Source organism: Mixophyes fleayi, chromosome 8 (genome assembly GCF_038048845.1).
Source record: "Mixophyes fleayi isolate aMixFle1 chromosome 8, aMixFle1.hap1, whole genome shotgun sequence".
NCBI classification, from domain to species: domain Eukaryota; kingdom Metazoa; phylum Chordata; class Amphibia; order Anura; family Limnodynastidae; genus Mixophyes; species Mixophyes fleayi.
The window spans coordinates 57,911,453-57,933,356 of record NC_134409.1 but is presented as its reverse complement, the minus strand read 5'-3'; the positions used below and the strand labels follow the sequence as shown (position 1 = coordinate 57,933,356).

The following is a 21,904-nucleotide window of genomic DNA, read 5'->3' as shown; positions in this document are numbered from 1 at the left end:
GGCATTCTGCCCTCGTTGCCCCTTCTCTTGCTGATGGGCAACGTGATAGTGCAGAGACTTTTTGGATAATTTTGAAACTATGTTTTACACATGAACATACAAAGCCACTCACAAGAAATGTGCTCTACAAGACATTCAACTCTACTGAAATGGATTTACATTAGGTACACCCTTGTATATCCTATCAGAGACCAGCTCACCCATTAAAAATATATAGGCGAAAGAATAAAAACAATATGTAGTTCAGATTTTTATTATGGGATAACTAGCAGTCATGTAGGAGAGTATTAATCATCTAAACCATAGCTGGAAGTTGGTAACGCAACTCCTTATTGCCTGGATCTTTCTTACACTAGAAGCTGCAGGAGCTGCGATAAGAAGGACGATTAACCAAGTCTGCAGTCAGTTGTTGCACCATCCTCTCGGAAGTTCTCTGCATGTTCTTGGCTGTTCTTAAAGCTTGATCCAAAACAGAATTCAGGGTCTGTGCACAAAGTGTCAGAATACATTAATTACACAATTATTAAGCAATGCTATAGACTGAAGTCCTTTTTTCAATTTTAGAATGGTATAGCTTCAGTTTAACTACATTTAATGATCTGACCACCCCAAGACTCAATTATGGCATAACAGAAGAAGTAACTGATACAGGCATATAGGACAGGACACCACCCATTATTTGGGGGCTTATGTGATTCATAAAGGGGACTGCTGATGATTGTTTATTGGATGATTTTGGATACAAGATAGAACTGCTCTGTTGATACAACTGCTCAAACATACTACTTTATCTGTACTAAATATATATGGCTGGAAATTACAGGAAAAAGACAGAAACATAAAGCATTGTATTTATTATAAGCTGCAGAAGCACATACACCAACTAATACATTGACGTTGTCTGCAGCTAGAAACTCCTTTAATGTAAATAAAAGTAATCTTAATTTTTCTTTAGTCAGTTACAGCTGAAGGTGTACAAGACCTCCAAAATGGCAAATATCTAAATTTAAACCAACTAATTATTACCCAAACAACAAGGATGTATCTCAATTCCTCCAATCATTGACTCATAAATTTGATCCTGTCCTGGCCGTAACCACAACTCCAGAATCTACCTGACATTTTCAGTGACCCCCAATAGCATATTGTGTACGTAAAATCAAACTTCTAAACTCTAGTACAAACATTTTTGCGTTCGATCAATTCATCGATAATCTAACTAACTGTCCCTGATTTAAATTCAAATTCATACCAGACCTTGACCTTGAGTCTGCATAATTTCCTAAAACTCTGCAATACTCATGTAACCCTGTGCAAAAGCCACAGAGCCAGTGTGAGTGAGACTCAACTTCCCTGGATACTTCTGATCCTATTGAATTATACCATAATGCCTTGTGGAAGAGATGAAATCATTGCAGTTCTGAGAAAGATCTCCATGACTACAGGCACATATATTTTCACTAGACAAACAAGCAGCAAACGCAAAATTTTACTCATGACAATTTTTTTTTATCAAAACACTTCCAATCCTCTAAAATTCTGGAAGGTCATTAATACTTTATTTGAGCCCTCTTGCTACCAGGAATCTATGACACAATGCTGTCTGTCAACACTGCTATGCCAGCACTTTCAATGATGTGCCATTTCTTTATCGGTGATGCACAACTGTAACCAGTATTCAGATGCACTGTTTGAGCACAATTATACCATACCTTCCCCATCAAAATATAATTATAAATTCACGTTTACTCCAATATATGAAGAGGCTATTATTGATATATAAGTAACCAACCAACTGTCTCTAACTCAGCTTATATTGACATGTGTGCAATCTGATTTCTCTCGGATAACTCTAAGCAAACCATGCTAAGAGTTAAGGGATATGGTATCTAATCTAGGCTGGCTTTGTCTGGAGACTAGACAAAGTTGCCTGTTGTTCCTTCAAATACTTAAAAGTTGCTAGATTACTGAACAAACGCCTTACCAAAACCAACAGCACTTACCACCTAACGTCTGACTCCAGTGGGTAAATGTATCAAACTGTGAGTTTCCTGTGGGTTTGAAAAGTGGAAATGTTGCCTAATGCAACCAGTCAGATTCTAGCTATCAGTTTGTAGGATGTACTAAATAAATGGTAACTAAAATCTAATTGGTTGCTATAAGTTCTCTAACCCACCAGAAACTCGCAGCTTAATACATTTAACCCCAGGAGCCTGTTTTTGGTCCTCAATTCACTAGATTTCTGCAGCCTTCTCCTACCATGCTCACTTAACATTATTTAAATCTGCCACCTGTCTGTTTCAAAACTTACGACTGTATAAACAGCTAAGTAATTGTAATTAAATGGCATTTGTTTATATTAGGTCACAACTGCATGATGTATATAGGACATATTTAAAAATAAATTAATTTGGCACTAATATGTCCTTGAGAAAGGTCTAATAGAAAACAGATATATTGCAATATAAAGACTCTGGTTTAAACTTTTTGCCGAAGAGTGTCATTCAACATATTTGTATATTGCTATTCCCATCCTGAGGAACTTATTGTGCACTCCATTTGTAGACTATGAAATGGTGTACACTGCTGTGTACATGTATATATACACGTACACAGCAGTGATTCTCAAATATGTCATCATATAGCGCTAACAGAGCATGTTTTTCAGCTATTTTAGTAAAAGCCTATGGAGTATAGTTACTAAACTGCTGGTTTGAAAAAGTGGAGATGTTGCCTATAACAACCAATCAGATTCTAGCTATCATTTTGTAGAATGTACTAAATAAATGAGAACTAGAATCTGATTGGTTGCTATAGGCAACATCTCCACTTTTTCAAACCCACAGTTTAGTAAATATACCCCCAAATATATTCATCTGTGACTGACTCATTGTAAAAGAGCCACATTAGATTAGAGATGTTCACTGACCCCTGTGTTTTGGTTTTGAATCTGGATTAACTTCATGTTTTGGTTTTGGCAAAACCGCCCTCGCGTGTTTTGGTTTCGAATCGCTATTTTTTTCTAAAATCCCAATTTTTTGGCCTAAAATCACATAATTTGGTTCTTTTTTGTTCCTACATTATCAATAACATTAATTTAAAGTAATTTCCAGTCAATTTTTGTCAAGTGACAAGAACACTGCTACCCCTCCTGTTTCTGTATGAGCAATGGCACTGGAGACTTGAGAGTGATAAGAACACTGCTACCCCTGTTTCTGTGTGAGCAATAGCGCTGGATCTCCTGGTGACGGAGGTACTTATGGAATTCAAAATCCGCGAGATCCGACAATGCAACAATAACGTTTTTGCCTTGATTTAGATCCGAGGACGTACAAAAGTACCGAGCCGGCGTGCGAGTCTACTCGGATCCCAGAGTAGGGTGGGTTCAGTTTTCAGACAATTTACACTAGATGAATCAGTTACTATGGGTTACTGCATTTTATTAGTAAATAACACTGCGTGTACATATACAATGTATAGAGAGTAGCATTACTGTATCCAAGAGGGAAGAAAGGGTTGTGCTGCACTAACAAAGGGTATCCCTCCTTTAAAGTTTAACAATGGAAAAATAAATTAGGCGCTCATTGACTAATAGGGTTAAGCTTAAATCGGGCGTCAAATTGTAGTTAAGGACCTCAATGCAAGTGTGGTTTGCCAATAATACTGATTCATCTATAAATAAAAAAGGTTTTATTGCACATACTTATACCACTAAAACAGATCTTGTTGATTCTTGAAAAAGACCAATGGTCACTAACCTCAATCTCTAGTGGTATTATCAAATTGTCCAGTGAAACAATTAATACTCTATTGATCACAGATGGTATATGAATTAACTGCACATCAGATATAACATACCATATTTAACAAAAGTTAAAATAAAAAAAAATAAAAAAATGAATTCATTAATACATAATATATGGAGGGATCAAATATAGTGAAGAACAAAAAAATCTAGAAATATATATATATATATATATATATATATATATATATATATATATATATAATATCTCTCTCACACACACACACACACACACATACATATATGGAATAAAATATGTAAAAAAAACAGCAAAGTAACCAGCCAATCAGCAATTGAATATATTGTCCACTGTAAATCCTCCAGTAGAAAGCAATCCACTCAAGATAATCCCACACAGTAATAGTTATAAAAGTTGTGAATAAAAACCATAATGACATATGTAGTTATAACTCAGCACCAATTGCATAGGATACTTGATGTTATACAACATTGCAATTAACGTATAATAATGCCTCATATTGGTATATCAACTATGGAGATTCTTAAATTGATGAGGTTGTATTTTGTAATAGTACCAACCTAATTAATGCTTGCAAAAAGGGACCAGACTGATATTAATTTTACCTCATCTTGCTAGATATAAATCAATCTCAATAGTATATGCTTAGCCATGTTGACCTATATAAGGTCCAAATGAGTATGGGGGTGGGGTAATTGATAGTCTTACATTGACCCAATCCACACAATTAGTGTATTGGAATTAGAATATAATTATAACTCATGTTACATATTAATTAAAAGCACTAATGTTGCTCATTAAATGGTGTCATTAGTCTAGTAGATAAATTAGGCTCGTGACTCCCACTACTTTACATATATAGATATGTAGAGACCATGAATTAGAGGTGGAATAAATAAATTGGAAGCAGATTACCAGATGTTTTCTGGGTCACCGCCACCAATCAGTCCACCACAAGAGGTCTTCCTAGTGCACATAGGGGGGCGATGTCCCTACTGTACCAGGTGTTCTCAGGTAGTCCCCGATCCTGTTAATTACCTGGTTCACCCTGGTTGGCTTCCAAGATCAACTGCGTTTGGGCATAGTCAGGGGGATAAGACTGTAGATAGTATGTCCCACATGTGCATCCCTATGGAATTAGCGACCAGATGGGCGGAAAGTGGGTGCACGCGCCCAAGAAATGACAGCGGAATCTAAAAAGAGATATGTACAATAATTCCACCATATTCAGTAGATAGAGAGGTCAAATTCGACATTAAATCCTTTTGGTATCAATTTTTTACGGTTGTATATCGCTTTAGTCTCTTCCCTATTTAATTTTTGTACCAGGTTCCCTCCTCTCCAATTATTGGTGATCTTTTTAATTCCAATAAAAGAAACACCCGTATAATTGCAATTATGGGCTTATTTGAAATGTCTGGATAAATGATGGTTTTCACATCCTATCCTAATGTTCCTTAAATGTTCTCTAACTCACACCTTTAGTTTCCTGATAGTCCTACCAATGTATTGTTTCCCACAAGTACACTGAAGTAAATGTACCACGTTAGTGCTACTGCAGGTGATAAAATCCTGAATCTTAAATATCTGACCACTTGATGTTGATTGGTACCCCTAACAGGTCTTGTACTTCTGCACCCCAGTGCTAGACAATTGGCGCACAGACCACAATAGAAAAAAACACTCTTGGGAATTTTATCTTCAGCCAACTATGTTTATACATGGTTGTCTCACTGGGAATATGATTAGATGTCATTGCTCTTTTAAGATCAGGAGCTTTCCTGAATACCATTTTTAGATAGGATGGTAATTGGGGTCCTAGCAAATTGTCCCGTTTTAAAACATGCCAATGCTTGCGAATAATCCTTCTGATGAGGTTGGCTCCATGTGAGTAATCGGTCACAAAATAAATGGGTTCTGCTTGTGTTTTGGCTAATGGATGGGATATATCAATCTCTGATGTTTTGTCCTTGTATTACAAGAGACTATTCCTATCAGTATTCTTGAGCTTGGAGAACGCTTTGTTAACTTTCTAACTTTAAATCTTTGTCATATTTTTTCTACAGAAATTGTTGCTTCATACTCTCCCCTTGTGTGATATAATTTTGAATCTCAGTGCAGTTGCGTCTAACCAGTGTAAATTGGCTGAAGGGAATACTGTGCAGCCAATTGGGGCGATGATTACTCTCTGATAGAATGAAGCTATTGACATCCACAGTTTTTCTAAATATTCTGGTTGCTAATTTGTCCTCCCTGATGAATATTTCTAGATCCAAAAAATCAATGGAATTTTGGCTATATTGTGCTGTAAATTTAAGCCCATATTCATTGTTATTAATATGTTCCAGGAAATCTAACTAAGTTCTCTCAGGACTCTCCCAAATAATCAGCACATATACCAACTGTGATCAATAGGGTATGATTTGAATTAATTGTTTCACTTTACAATGTAAGAATACCGCTAGAGATACAAGTTAGTGACCATTGGTCTTTTTCAGAAATTAACAAGGTCTGTTTTAGTGGTATAAGTATGTGCAATAAAACCTTTTTTATTAATAGATGAATCAGTATTATTGGTGAGCCACTCCGGCATTAAGGCCCTTAACTACAATTTGACTCCCCGATTTAGGGTTAACTCTTTAAGTCAATGAGCGCCTAATTAATTTTTCTATTATTACTGTATCCAAGAAAGCCATTAATATGATGCTGAATTAAGGAGAAAGTAAAATACCACACAGGGCAGGAGGAAAAATAGCAATTAGGCCAGACCCTTACGGATTATATCAGCAGTGATTCCCACCCATGGTGATATAGGTGGTTTAGTCACACATTGAAAAGACGTACAGTGCTTCCATACATGATTACATAAGCAGTGTCCCGAAAAAAAATAACAGAAATGTAACGCAATACATATAAAACCTTTATATTAAGTCGGACAACAGCCTCATCTAGAATTTGTTCAATACCAGTATCCCGCCATCTCAAATCCTCCAGTAGCCATCTGCCTCTTTCTGCATCCATTATGGCTAATGAGGTGGAAACATATACAGGTGGCTGTGCTCAGTGTATGTCACAGATTTACATAGCGTTTTCCAAGTACTATAGGTTGGCGTGTTGTCTTGTCAGGGCTATTGTCCTGTTTGCTCTACAATCTGGAACGGAGTGGGGAGAAGAATGGAAAACAATCCACTTTTGTATAATAAATTCACTCTGAACCATGAAGGAAACAAAATGTGCTATGTGCTGCCCACACCTCTACTATCATTGTGCATCTTCTGTGCATACCCTTCATGCATGCACAGTAGATGCACAAACAGAAAAACATGCACAATTGTCCTTGGTATTTGCACTCACATGTTGACAATATAGGTATACATTTTAGGCATCATGTAATGAAGTGGTTACCTTGGTATCTATGTAATCTAGGCTGTTCCGCTTTGCACGTGGCCAAGATTTTCTTTGCATGGTTGATATAACTGGGACAGCAAACTGTGGATGATGTGAAACCAAACCTTTCATCTTAGATCTGAAAGACAAACAATACTATTGTCATACATACATTTTCGTGATCTAGCTTTGTTTCCACAGTATTAGTGAACTGGTGAACTATGAAAATAGATACATATATGGAAATGCAGCTAAGTATGTGGAATTGCTTCTTAACTTTACAAGTCTAGAAATATATATTTGTATTTCAGAAATATTGAAGTAGTATTGTTCTACAGCAAACAAGTCTGAAATATAGTTTGTTCCATTATGAAAAGTTACTCTGTCCCTTTTCACAGTTCTGTATGTAAAATGAGCATACAATATCTTGACAAAAGAGAGCTTAATAATTAAATAGCAAATTTTGAATTGAGTGCTCTGCCCTATTTTACCTGTCACGCGCTGGACCCTCAGGCTTGACTGCCGTGGTCTGATACACTTACCTCTGTGCCCACATCGCTCCCTCAGGCGCAGCATCTTGACCGTTGGTGTTTGCCTTCTTTTATCTATCTTTCAGCCATAGTCTGATTAATTATCCTTCCTACTCACCTCTCCCAGATATTTAAGGCACCCCCAATAGATATCCTTGTCCATCAGCCTGCAAAGTTGTGGATTACTTGGCTCTGTGTAGTTATCCTATTGTATCTGGTTACCTAGCATCTCCAGCTTCCCAGCTAAAACTGGTTAACCTGACAAGCTGTACCTGTAATTATCCTAATGTGTCTGGTACCCAGCCTCTCCAGCTTCCCAGGTAAACCTGGCTATCTTGACAACCTGTACCTGCAGTTACTCTACTTTGCCTGATATTCAGCAGCTCCAGCTCCCAGCTAAACCTGGTTATCTTGACAACCTGTACCTGCAATTATCCTATTGTGCTTGGTATCAAGCATCTCCATCTTCCAGCTGTACGTGGTTATCTTGACAACCTGTACCTGCAGTTGCCTTACTGTGCCTGGTATCCAGTACTCCTGCTCCTCAGCTAACCTGAAAATCCTGGTATCCTGTACCTGCAGTCTCTAACCGTATCTGATATCCATTATTTCTCCAACCAGTCTCACCTGGTGCCCGCCCTGGAAAACTGCAAACTGTGGGATGAAGCAGCTAAGGCCAAATCTCCTTGTGGGGCACCCTAATGAATACCTTCACCTTGTTAGACTCCACAACTTCGTGGTGGGCAGAGTCAAACCATGCAGACAGCGAAGGATCCAAAAGACCTGCTTTGTATCGTGATAATACCAATATAGGCTCTCAGTGGCTCTTTTCTTTAGTAGTCTTGCACACAAAAATGCTTCTGCACAATATCTTCAGGAAAATTGTGCATTTATTTGTGAATGTTTCTTGTAGCTTCTTTGTATAAAATACATTTAGTGGTCCCTAAAACAGACCAATGTATGCATCACAGTAAGGGGTTGTTTAAGCAATAGATAGTAGATTAGTTCTGTTCTCACAGCAGAAACCTCTTCATATTCTTGGTATGCTCTGTCGTTAGACCTTAAAATTGTGGGTTGCAGCAGGAAATTATGTTTTTTGACAAAATTTTATTTATTTTTGCTATTTTATATGCATGTGGTTTTATTCAAAGTACATGGAATTTGTACATAATGAATAACAGTGTCTATGGGGGTGCAAAATTTTGCATGTTCTGATGGGAAGATCTAGGCAGATCAGAGGCATTCCTAACTAGATGTGGGCTAGGTGCATTTATGTACCTCGCTTTAAGATCACATACAGAGCTTGATTAAGGCTTTGGGGGGCCCGGGACACATAGGACTGGAGACCAGTTGCCAGCAGGGAGAAAGTGTAGTAGGGGGAAGGTGGCTGGTCCCTCCTCCAGAACCAGCCACCTTCCTTTATGTTGCAGTGGATCTTATGATCCATCCCTCCTACCCCCTATGTGAGGCCTTCTCCAGTCCTGATAAGAGAAGGTGTCGTGAACATAGAGAGCTTGCAGTAATTTAAAAGGGATAATTCATAACTGCAGTGTAAATAGGTGATATCAAATGAATCCATTGATAAGTTAGTGTAACAGTTAAAGACGCAGAGTCTGATTGTGTTTGATGGCTTCACACACCCCAGTGTGAACAGATAGAAGTGTCACCTGGGGGCAGTTCAAAGGACTCCCGGGGTGAGATCTAGACTATTTGTGACAATTGAATAGAATTTTAGGTACCGCTCAGCATGTGGTCTGGCTCAATGAGGCCATGTGCTAACATAGCCTATATGTAATACTGTATGGACAAAAAAAATTCAGTTTTAAAATATGCCACTTAAAATCAATAAAAGTAGTGATCAACCACATATTCCTCAATAGCATGATGAAGGGCAGCTCATATGTTAAATTAAGAATTCTGCCCCACAGAGAAATGAAGAAAAGGAGTGTAAGCTCTGCGAATGCACTGTACTTAGGCATGTTTGATATGAAAAGATGGACAAAGTCATGGGGGACTTGTTAATGATAAAATTGGATTGATATAACGCTGTCCAGGAAAAATATATCACATAGTAGAATTGGTTAGTAAATCAGGCAACATGTAAATTTGTATGTATTATTAGATATAATAAATACTGGCGCTCATGTAAATTTGGTTTGAAAAAGTGTCCCAGGACACAACCCCCGATTAGCATGAACACTGCCCCTGTGAATGCCGTCCCATTTGAGTTTGCTTAAGAATCTGTGTTCTGAGGGGAAAAGCTGTCAGACTTCTGAGGAAATCAAGTTACATTGATAAGCTGTCCATCTTTTTAGCCAAATTCCTCTTGGCCAGATGCAATTCATGTAAGTGCAAATCTGAATGTAATCCTTTTTATTTTAAACTGTTTTTGCTTGTTATGTCAAATTTATTAATTGTTATTAATTATTTTTCTTTATATCTCTATGCCCTGTACTTTTTTTATATTAAATCCATAATTTAATAAGTTGCGTCCTTGATACTCTAAAGAATCCATTAGCCTTTTAGAAGAGAGATTGCTCGTCCAGGTTACCCTGTGTGTGATTTGTTGATACATTTGATTAACAAGCTGTGTGTGCTTGTATTTACATTTGTGTAACAGTCTGGAGGTGTGAAGAGTTAACCCTGTGTGTGCTGGTGTGAGTCTTGCTAGTTTGTGGAACTAGAAGCCTGTGTGCTAGTGTGGGACAGTATATTGGGGTCCTATTGCCCGTACCCAATAGGTGGTGGCTGAATCTTGAAGTGTCTGGGGGGTGTGCGAGCGCTGTGTTTGGGGGCGATTCTGTAGGTCTAGAACCTGTGTGAAAGGTGAGAGAGACTGCGGGCTGAAATCGTGTGTGTGACCTCATACAGCAAACACCCCAAAGTCACGGCAGCTGGGAGCGTGTTCGTGACAGAAGGTTTCACATGGGATGCACATTCCATGATTGGTGCCATCCCATATGTGCAAAGCTGCAAGAGAGGCAGACAGAGGAGTCTGCCTCTCCAAAACAGTTGAATGGAGTAAGGTAAGCGTGAAGAAAGGGAGGGGGGAATGTTAATATAATGTGTGAAGAAAGGGAGGGGGTATGTTAACATTATGTGTGAGAGAAGGGAGGGAGGTCTTAATATAATGTTTGAGGGAGGCCTTAATATAATATGTGAGAGAAGGAAGGGATGGTCTTCATATAATGTGTGATGGAAATGCATGGGGGGTATAATGTGGGTGAGAGGTAGACTATTAATTTAATGGTGAAGTGTAGATGGGGTTAATTATTTGTTGACAGCTATTTTATTTGTGAGGCGATGGTAGGGCAATATTCATTTATTGGTGGGGCTATTTTATTTAATAGAGGGGCCAATCAATTTAAGTTGAGGTGATGGGACCTTTAATTTAACTCTGGGATGGTTTGTGAGCTATTAATTGAATGTAGGACTGTTTGGGGAGAATTAAGGATATTTATTAAATGTGCATATTAATTATTTAATGCCGGGGATGGTTGTGGGAAATGGTTATATTTATTAAAACTAAATGATATTAAGTTATTGCTGGGGTTGTTTGGAGGGAGGGTTATAGGTTTATTTATTAAATGGGAATACTATTAAATTAATTTTGGGGCTGGTTGGAGGGAAATGCTATTAATTTAATGCCAGGGCTGGTTGGAGGGAAATAGATCTATTTATCTGTTTATCAAATGTGAATACTATTATTTTATTGAGCTGGTGGGGCCTAATTATTAAGCTTGGGTGCTATTGATTTAACCGTGGGGCTGGTTGGAGTTTTATAAATTTCATGTGCCCATTTTTTTGTTTTTTTGGTCCATATATGGCCTCCAACATTTTAGAACCCAGGCAAGCAGCAACTGAGCTAAAGATACCAGCAGTCACAGGTAGTAAAACTGACAAGAACAGGTAGGAGAGAGGAGGACAGTCTGCCAATTGTCCTGAATCTGGTGGAGCAGTCCCAAGTTTGGGTGATTGTCTCACTTCATTAGGATTTGGTCCGACTGCAAGGACAGTTGAGAGGTATATCCCACTTCACACTGAACTACTCGTGAAGGTAGAGCTGCGTTCACCTAACATTGCCTATATATTTGTCTAAAATTTGTCTAACAATGTTACATCATAGCCCCCCCATCTTACGTGTCTCAGGCCCCCCAGGGCCTGAGTTCTGGGGCCCCTATTGTCTAAAATTGAGGGCATATTGTTATCAGGTACACTATAGAAAAACTATGACCCTCTCATTGCTGTCCCCTTCATGCCTCGCTCATTACAGCTCCCTCCTTATAACTGGTGCAAATTCTCACCCTTTAGCTGTATTTCCTCTTAACTATAAATGAGGCTCATTGTGCAAAGCAAGACTTTGTGTGCAAGTATCTAAATATAATGACAGAATTAATGTTTGTGTCTATAGCAGGGTGAGCAACAAGTGGACTTCAAATGGAACAAATGACCATAATAATCTCTGTTCTCTGCACCTCTTCCTTGTGATTTTGTTGTCACTGGATAGTTCAGGATTAAACACTGAGGTCTTCTCACCAGTTTGATTAGCCACTCATAGGTTAATACACTATTTAATGATCTGTTTAGTTCATGTGGGTGCTCTGTTCTCAATGTGAATTGGAGCCTTTCACAAAGGTAAAGGTTATTATTATTATTATTATTATTATTATTATTATTAATTTTTATTTATAGGGCGCCACAAGGTGTCCGTGGTGCCGTACAGGGACAAAAACGAATTACAATACAAGGTGAGACAGCACAGTACAGTAAACATAAAGCACAGTAACTTAGTAAGCTCAATGCACAGCTAGTGAGGGCGGGGGGAGTATCCGCAAATTGCGGGGCCCAAAAGGAGGGTGCGGAAGACAGGGAGACCCCCAGAGGGGGGAGGAGGGCCCTCGAGGAGCAGGGCAAAGTAGCTGGAGAGCAGAGTTAGAAGTGGTGGAAACAGGAGGCGAGATGGCCCTGCTCAGAGGAGCGTACAATCTAAGGGGAGGGGTGGACAGACGGAGAAACACAGGGGAGAGAGGGAGAGTAGAGGGACGGAGGCAGGGAAGGGGAAAGAAGGGGGAGAGGCAGAGGATAAGGTAGGTAGTTAAGTGGGAGACTGGAAGGCTTTAAGAAAAAGGTGGGTTTTTAAAGCCTGTTTGAAACTGGACAGGTTAGGGGAAGTCCTGATGGAGGGAGGGGGCTTGTTCCAGTGGAGGGGAGCAGCGCGGGCAAAGTCTTGGATACGCGCGTGGGAGGAGGTGATGAGGGGGGAAGATAGGCGACGGTCATTGGCAGATCGGTGAGGACGGGATGGAGCATGAATAGATAGGAGTGTGGAGATGTAGGGTGCAGTGGCGTTGGCGAGGACCTTGTATGTAAGAGTGAGGAGCTTGAATAGAGTTCTGTAGGGGAAGGGGAGCCAGTGGAGGGATTGGTAGAGGGGGGAGACAGAAGAGGAGCGGCGAGAATGGAAGATAACAGCTGCGTTAAGTACAGATCGAAGGGGAGCGAGATGAGAGAGGGGAAGGCCAGTAAGGAGGAGGTTGCAGTAGTCCAAGCGGGAGATGATCAGAGAGTGAATAAGGCATTTAGTGGCATCTTGGGAGTGGAAGGGCCATATGCGAGCGATGTTACGCAGCTGAAAGCGGCAGGATTTAGCAAGAGAGAGGATATGGGGGCCAAAGGAGAGAGAGGAGTCGAGGGTGACACCAAGGCAGCAAAGTTGGGGGACAGAGGAGATAGAGGAGTTGTCGACAGTGATGGAGAGGTCGACAGGGGATGAGGTATGGGGGGGGAGGAAAAACTATCAGCAGCATATTCTGGTTAAAATTTCCAACAATTACTCCAACAGCTGCACACTCCAATAATGTTCTTATACACATTTCAATTTTATTTTCCCCAGCACAATATAAATAAATAGTATTTTCTTGTGCAGGGAAGTTACATTATTTACACAATGCATATTTTACTGCCTTTTTGTGCTACCAAACTTACTGTGATGGAGTTAGAAAAGCCATTAAGTATTAATTAGGACAGATCAGAGGGTTTCTTGACAATCTTGTGTTAGATAAAAATAATTTTTAAAATCTGTCCTAAAGAGCAAAAAATAATATAAACATAAAGTGCTTTAAAAAAGATCTATATTTATACAGTTGAAGCAATCATGCAGTGCAAATTTCTGTTTGAACAATATTGTGTTTCTAATGCAATCATTGCAGGCCCCCCTCCATAGGTCTCATTGCAGCCCCACCCACCTTATAGTTCTCATTATAACCCCCCCCCCCCTCTTGGTCTTATTGCAGCTCTAACCTTATTGGTCTCCTTGCAACCCCCCTTATAGGTCTCATTGCAGTCCCCCATGTATAGGTCTCATTGCAGGACCCCCTCTATAGCTCTCATTGCTGCCCCCCCATATAGATCTCATTGCAGACCTCCCATATAGGTCTCATTGTAGTCCCCCATATAGGTCACTGTAGCCCCATCATAGATCTCATTGTAGCCTCGCCTCCCATTGGTCTCACTGTAGCCTTCCCCCATAGGTCACATTGTAGCCCCCCCCCGCCCCATAGGTCTCATTGTAGCCTCATTCACATAGTTTGCCATTGCGTTTCACTTACATTTTATTGTAAGCACTGGCGCCTTCCTGCAGCTCTGCTGTGAGCACCTTCTGCTCAGACAGGAAGAGGCTACATTTCCTCACCGAGCACTGCATTGTGTGGCTGCTGGAGACAGTCATTGGTCTCATGCATTTTTAAATGCATGAGGCTAATCTTTTTGTACTGATTGGCTGGAGCCCTGTACAGAAAGATTAGCCTCATGCATTTAAAACTGCATGAGACTAATAACTTTCTCCAGCAGCGAGACTTAGGTGCCAGGAGGCCTCCTAAGAGAGGGGGGGTCCTGGGCACATTTCACCCTGTCCCACCCTTAATCTAGCTCTACTCACACGTAAACCATTTATATATATATATAACTCCTTTTCGCCACTTAGGCTTTTATTGCCCCTGTGCTGAGCCTATAATGGCACTTTTTGGGCTGGTAACATTCCAACATTAATATCACTAATTTGTTTATACAGTGCCCATACAAGTTACACCTTGTTACTTCAAATGAAGGTACCCCTGTGTTTATTGAAGCCAAAATTGAGGAGATCTGGGTATTAAAATCTCCCACTACTCCCATCTCTGGACTTCTTAGCACTTTCTGCAGTATAGGTGGCACATCATTTGAAAGAGGGGACAATCCTCTTTCAAATAAGGGGTCCCCATAGTTTGTAGTAGCCCGATGGGGGAAATCTGGGCATTTCAACACCCTTTCTTCATCCCTGGGCTTCTTAATGTTTCCTGTAGAGTAAGGTCCAGGGGCGGGCTGGCCTTGGGGGCAGGTGGGTAGCAGCCCGGGCCGCTCGGTCAGGCCGCTATTAGGGCCGGGGGGGTAGGCCGGCCAGCCCCTGGATGCAAAATACAAAACTTTCCCCCGCGGCCGCATCAGCGCACAGGCGGCCGCATCACATGACAGGGGACGCGGCCGGCTGTGTGCTCCCCGGCCATGCCTCTCCCAGCCCGCGCCTGGTAAGGTCACATGTGATCACCAAACAATAACTACTAAAAGGCCACAGTATTTGAAAGAGGGGACTCCTCTCTACAAGCACTAGTACTCGTAGGCTAGGCTGGTAGCATAAATTTCAAGAAGACACACAGCATGTGGCCAGTAAATGTTCCACTTGCTTCGACTGTCTTATCAGTATCTACAAGTCACTTCATACAAACTACCCTACAACAGGCGTAAAATTGTGCAATCTCATCATGCTCTATGTGCCAATGCCCCAACTATGACAGGTGCTATAACTCACATTTGTTACATAGTGTTGACTCCTAAGGGCAACTGGGAGGATATAAAAAAGAAAAAAAGAGAAAAAGGACAGCCCCCAATGGGTGTAGCTGTGGAAAGAGCCGGGTGCCGGGCAAAACTGAAATGAAGTTTAAGCATCCCCTCACGCCAGCCACTGCTAAATAGGTTTTTTGTTTTAAATATATATCCTTTATGTTACAATTACACTGATCTTAAATGTGGCCAGATGGGTTCTATAGGTATATATGTACCCCTACCATTGGTATGTACAAGAGAGTATTGATTTCTAATGTAGTATGTTAACATTAGGGGTGTGTAGAACTTAAATAGGGAAGCAAATGTTAATAAGCATCTGGTATGTGATTCAGAACGAGGGAAAAGATAGCAGCTTGAAAACTGCATTCCCTGAGTGTCCGTTTCTGTGTGTGTCAGAAGTCTCCCATAGAAATATGAGTGGCAATTCTCATAAATGAGGCTCCATCTAGCTACCAGATTGACTGTCCTGCTCAAACATCCCCTAGAATAGGCATAGTATTTCAAGAACTTGAGTATATGGCAGGGGTGAAGTCTTGTTTTGGTTCGATATAAAGAACACATGTTACTGCATTGGGGGGGTACCTTCTTTTACTTCAAGAAAGCACTGACTAGGACAGTGTTGGCTAACCTCAGTATATAGTGGCAATATTTGCCTAGTGTATTCCCCACATATAGAAATTCTATATGTGGGGAATACACTAGGCAAATATTGCCATCTGTAGCTTATACTATACACAACACTATATACTGAGGATTATATAAGTGACACGCTGTTACTAGGCAGGATATGCTCAATCCCTGCCATCCTATTCCGATACTTATGGACTAATTTGTGTTGTACATTCCCACAAGAGATTGTATATCAGTGATTTTCCTTTTGGAAATAGTACAAACTCTTATCGGCTCCACCACAGGGTCAACTTATTTTTAAATTCTATTCAACACTACAATCTTTTTTATATTTCGCTTTTTTATCTGTATGGTATATCTATACGTACCATTTTTAATGCATACCAATAAAAATACTATGTATTAATCTTCTACTCATATGTACCTGGAGTGCTTGTTTAGGTCACTATTCTTACTTTTCCTTCTCTGGATTGTATTGTATATAGATATAGCATATACACTGAATGATTTAAACTGTTATTATAAAATGTTTGGGAGCGCATAGGTAACTAATGTTGTGTTTTTCTATAAGAACTGTTAAATGCTCTTTTTGCTTGGTGATCTCAGATAATGCTTATAAGATTTACAGCAGATGGTATCTGGTGCTTTTAAAACTTCACCACATGTTCCCATCAACTTCTAATTTATGTTGGAAACAATTTGGTCAAGTGGTTAATTTTGAACACATCGGGTGATCATATATGAAAAAAATACAGTGCTTTTGCCATAATTATAAACCTAATTGTGAATACTTGAATGATTAGTTTTACTGGGATTGCTTACTTTTGTTTACTATATTGCCCTGGAAGGAAACCTTTATAATTTGTCCTTATACTGTACTTTCTCAAAATATACCTCATAAATTCACCCTGTTCTCATTCAATGTACTCTGAATACATATATCTGTATCTTTATGACATGTGCATATAATATAGAGATTTGAAAATGCTCTGACATTCAAATAGTCAGTTCAAAAATGCTCTACTGTGGGCTAACAGCACAAATGCTGTTTTACCTGAATGCACCTGTTTATACAAGGCAAAACATTTTTCCTCTTGTTTACATGTCATTGGATGTGATGTAACCTAAGCCATTGACTATAGTTTCATAGGAACACCTTTTCCAGGTGCATTTTACGGGTAAGCGCATTTCTACGCATACTTGCAAACACACAAATGTGACATAAGAAAAATAGTTTTTATGCCCCCTCACTCTCATGTGTTCCAAACCCCTGAAAGGGTGTGCTCTTTTATATGTGATAGGCAGACTTTTGGGTGTATTTGTATAAATAAAAATGTATTGTATATATTTTGCAGTTAGTAAATGACTTTACTGTGCTTAAATATATGCAATGCGTGTATGCCTTTACAATGGTTTAGTAAACATTCATTGAGGAAAAAATAATGAATAAGAAATGAGTGACTTATATAAAACAGTAATATTAAAACTTGATTAATAGATATATTCTTAGTTGGTAGTACACAAAAGGTTTGCAGAATATCATCATGCAGACCCATGCATGGTAACTTATGTTTTTCGTCTCGATCAATAGGTTACTGTTTATAATAAAATATATTTAGAGCTGCTTTAGTGCCTGTGATACAGTAAGATTCAGCTGCATTCAACCTTTTGCTGTCTACAGATTAAATATTATAGGGGGGATCTACTAAAGGTCCCGATTTTTCCAACGTTTCTTAAATCTAGTTGTTAGAAATTCCCCCCCCCAAAAAAACTGGGAATTCATTCAATTCATCAATAGAGACTTGAAAGTCTTTAGTTTCTACTAATGTGGGATCGAGTTTGAGAGTCCTCAAGACTAACCTTCACTGCCAATCAAAAGTGTGGCAAAATGCTTGTGATTGGCTGCCAGAGAAGGGATGTCACGGGGAGCCTTTGCAATGGTAATTTATTGGAGTGAGCAGGTGGATCAATTTTTTGGGGGGTTGATTTTTTTCCCCACATTGGACTACAATAGATCAAGAAAAGGTGGATGAAATTATTTTATTTCCCATTTGTAGTATTATGGATAAAGATAAAAAAATATATTTTATATCTAAGAAAATGGTGATTGAGGGTCTGTGGAGTTCTCCCATAAAGGCAGTAGCCCTGCTCTTACCAGACTGGGCTGGTCTTCAGTAGCGCAGGGGACCTTGCATATGGCTTTCGTTGTTACCATGAAAAACAGCACTTGCTGCAACCATCGCTTGGGCTGGTTGAGGATTTGGAGGGGGGAGAGACATTCATCCCTCTGAATAAGACTGAACTTTTACCATTCATTTTTATGGGCCAATTTATTTTAATACTTAAATAACATATATGTATTTTAAAAAAATCAAATTCACTGGTTTTGAAGCAATTTTGAGTGTCTAAAACCAGTAAAAACATTATTGGTGGTGATTTCCACAGCAATTTGCTTAATTGATCTTTCATAAATTACCCATGTCTTTTATTTGACACTGACTTAACAGCAGACCTGTGTTACACAGCCTTAGAATCCCTTGTTTCCTAAAATAACATTACAAATATATACATGAAGGGGTTGTTACCTATATTGTCACAAGTTTAAAGAAGATGTGTCACTTCTATAAATGTTTCTTTCTAATTGCGTATAAGTGTTGTGCCCAGTAATTCAACAATTTCAAAAGTAGACATTTATGTTTTGCTCTTTGTGTACTTAAATCAGTAGTATTTATCATTTACAAGTGAGCAAATTATATTCAGTACATGTGTTTTTTTTTATAAACATACCTGTCCTGAAATCTTAGAATAAGAAGACAATTCATGCTATTCTGCAACATATTAAAATATATCTCCCTGCAATCACAGATATGGAACTAATTGACAGCCATGTTTGCTATGATATAATTTGCTATCACCAAATGTTCTCAAGAAGTGCATGTAATATCAGTATATAGAGGAAATATGAGGTTTGAAAATTAAAAGTAAAGGTTTCCCACCCTATGCAGCCGGGTATTAAAATGACTGCTGGGTTCATATAAAGGCCAGTAGAGAAGATGAGAACTCACCTGCTTGATGGTATGTGTTGGCCGACCTTGGGGTGCTTGTTGGGACGCAGTTTGTTTGAAAGGCTACCATGGTTTTCTGCATAAACTGGAATTTTAGTTGCCCAAAATGACTTCTGTTTATGCAACTCTGTAGAAATATAAGCATATTCATTATAATTTCTGCAAGAAACTTCAATTATAGAGATTAGACACAGTGTACCAAATTACATGAAATAGATGTTTAAGCATAAAATGAATCTATGTTCCATTCATCACGTTATTTGGACTTGTGTATGAAAAACATAGTTTGTAATTCAATAGTAATAAAAAAAATGTAGAGAGAGTTTAGGAGGATAAAAGATCACTGCAAGAGTTAGACAAGGGAAAGGTGAAATGGAAGGTGAATAGGAATAGGAAAATTAAAGGAGTTTTTTTTTATGGTAAAACCAGTGGTTGAAGTAGGGTTGTATATGGTGGTATATCATACTGCCACTTTTCCTACTGCCATAATTGTAAATTATCATATTCCAGTCACTTGCATTTCAATTTCATTTTACATACCACCACTTCTAAATTTCCACTTCGACCACTGGCAGGGCCATCTTAACAACATTATGGGCCCCTGGGCAAAGCAGTGCACCGGGGCCCCTATATAGATATAGATATATATAGAGAGAGAGACAGAGACAGAGAGAGAGATAGATATAGATGTATAGAGATACAGATATAGATATATAGAGATAGAGATAGATAGATGTACTTGCTCAGTGACCCTTGAAGGTTTTTTTTGCAGGTTTTTTCTTTTGCAGGATTATTTATTCTAATTAAGAGTCGTGCCTATGGGGCCCCCTTGCCCTTGGGGCCCCCGGGCACCTGCCCATCGTGCCCAATGAAAAAGATGGCCCTGACCACTGGGTAAAACAATTTCACCACAATGAATGGTGTCTCATTCAAATGCCAGGGAAATCTGAATGTTACTTTAAATTTACATGTATTAAATCTTCAAAGAATTTCAGAATTCACCCTTCATAGATGTGTCAGCATTCAGTAATTTACTATGGCTTCTAGTATACAATCTTCCATTGCTGCATTTCTCCCAGGGTGAGCTTGATGATGCTGTAATGGTGGAGTAGAAAATGAGTTTTACATAAACAACAAAATGAAATAAACCACTGTACAACTCATACTGGCCCTGATTTAATAAGGCATATAAATGCCGATATGTGCCACATTTCGCGTAAAATCGCACTGCGCATGCCCAGAAATGAAATATACTCCATGTGCAATTCAACCTACGATTTCATGAGCGGTGCAGGGAAGGGAATAGGTGTATGCACTTAGTCAATTTATAGTAGGGACGTACCAAGCTTGAGCGCATGCAGCAACATCCGATTCAAGCTTTTGGCATCTCAAAGGTACGTATTATTCAGTCATAAAACTTGCACCACTTACTGGTCTGGTCTAAGTGATGATTATGGTTGCGTATGCATTCTGGAACATGTACTTGCAATCAGGTGCAACTGTAAAAATGCACTTTATATAACCAGACATTCATAATATCCTCATAAATGTATTTTATGTGGGGAAAAACAACAATTTTGAAAAAGATTTCATGTTTATTATTAATAGGTGACATTAAATGAAGGGTTGGGGGATTCTATGCATTCTTTTGGGACTTTATATACAACATATGTATTGGACTATCCTGCAGTGTATTGTCTGTAAGAGCAGATCGAACCTAGACCCGTATTCATTAACACACGTATTTTTACATCCGCTTCTTGTTAAATATGAATGTGCGTTTTAAATTACTAGATGAATCAGGCCCCCTATGTGCATACCTGTTAATTATCCCAGTATTTTCAGGAGTCTTGCAAACTACATTAAGGGGCAGATGCAATTCCCAGAGTTTTTCTTGAGAACCATGCAGGCCGCACATTATTACCCTTATTACGGTAATTTGAATGGCTCACAGAGCTGCAAGAAAAAATCAGCGTTGAAATTTCCATAGTAACAGTAATAATGCGCAGCTATTACCATAGTAATTGAATTCAATGGGGTATTGAATCTGCCCCATATGTCTCTTGATGTCAAGATTCTTCCAACAACAATGAAATCTGAGCGTTTTCTACCAATTCAAAACAAAGGAAAAGTTCAGTATGTAGTTCGAAGATTGTGTTGGTAGCTGTATGATCAGGACATTTAGGCTCTTATTTCCCTAACTAATGTACCGTACATTTATGGATATCTTGACTGAAACAAATATCAAGACATTTGTCCTTCAGAGCAGCTTCAAACTTGTCTGGCTACCAACATTAGTTACCAGCATCCAATGACAGAACACCACTTAATAACCTAATGTTTTTTACTTGTTCAATAGTTTGCTGAAGTTGGCCTATTAGCCAACCATAAAACTATATTGTTTTGTTTGTTTTGTAATTGTTTGTAAGCTAGATATTACTTTTCTCCACCTCTCTCCATTTTATTTGTGCCGTTTGACAGCGTGCATAAGGGGTTTTCTCACCGCAGCTGTCAGGCTGCATCAGAGAGTTCCCTCATAAGAAAATAAAAGATAGCCACTACAACGGAGCTGTGACTACTATCCCCCCACTCCCAGGGCAGTTCAGGAGGGGAGTAATATTGGCTTTTA

General features: G+C 39.1%; 1 protein-coding gene across 1 annotated transcript in view; it reads right to left on the bottom strand.

Annotated features, from left to right (window-relative positions):
- Positions 1 to 257: 257 nt before the first annotated feature.
- Positions 258 to 21,904, bottom strand: part of AKNAD1 (AKNA domain containing 1) — a 106,108-nt gene continuing 84,461 nt past the window's right edge. The window contains exons 15-18 of the mRNA XM_075184173.1: positions 20,278 to 20,370; positions 19,276 to 19,402; positions 7,191 to 7,311; positions 258 to 484 (exon numbers count right to left, since the gene is read on the bottom strand). Of these exons, the coding sequence (XP_075040274.1) occupies positions 353 to 484; positions 7,191 to 7,311; positions 19,276 to 19,402; positions 20,278 to 20,370 (473 nt within the window). The 3' untranslated portion in view covers positions 258 to 352. The remainder of the gene's footprint in view (positions 485 to 7,190; positions 7,312 to 19,275; positions 19,403 to 20,277; positions 20,371 to 21,904) is intronic.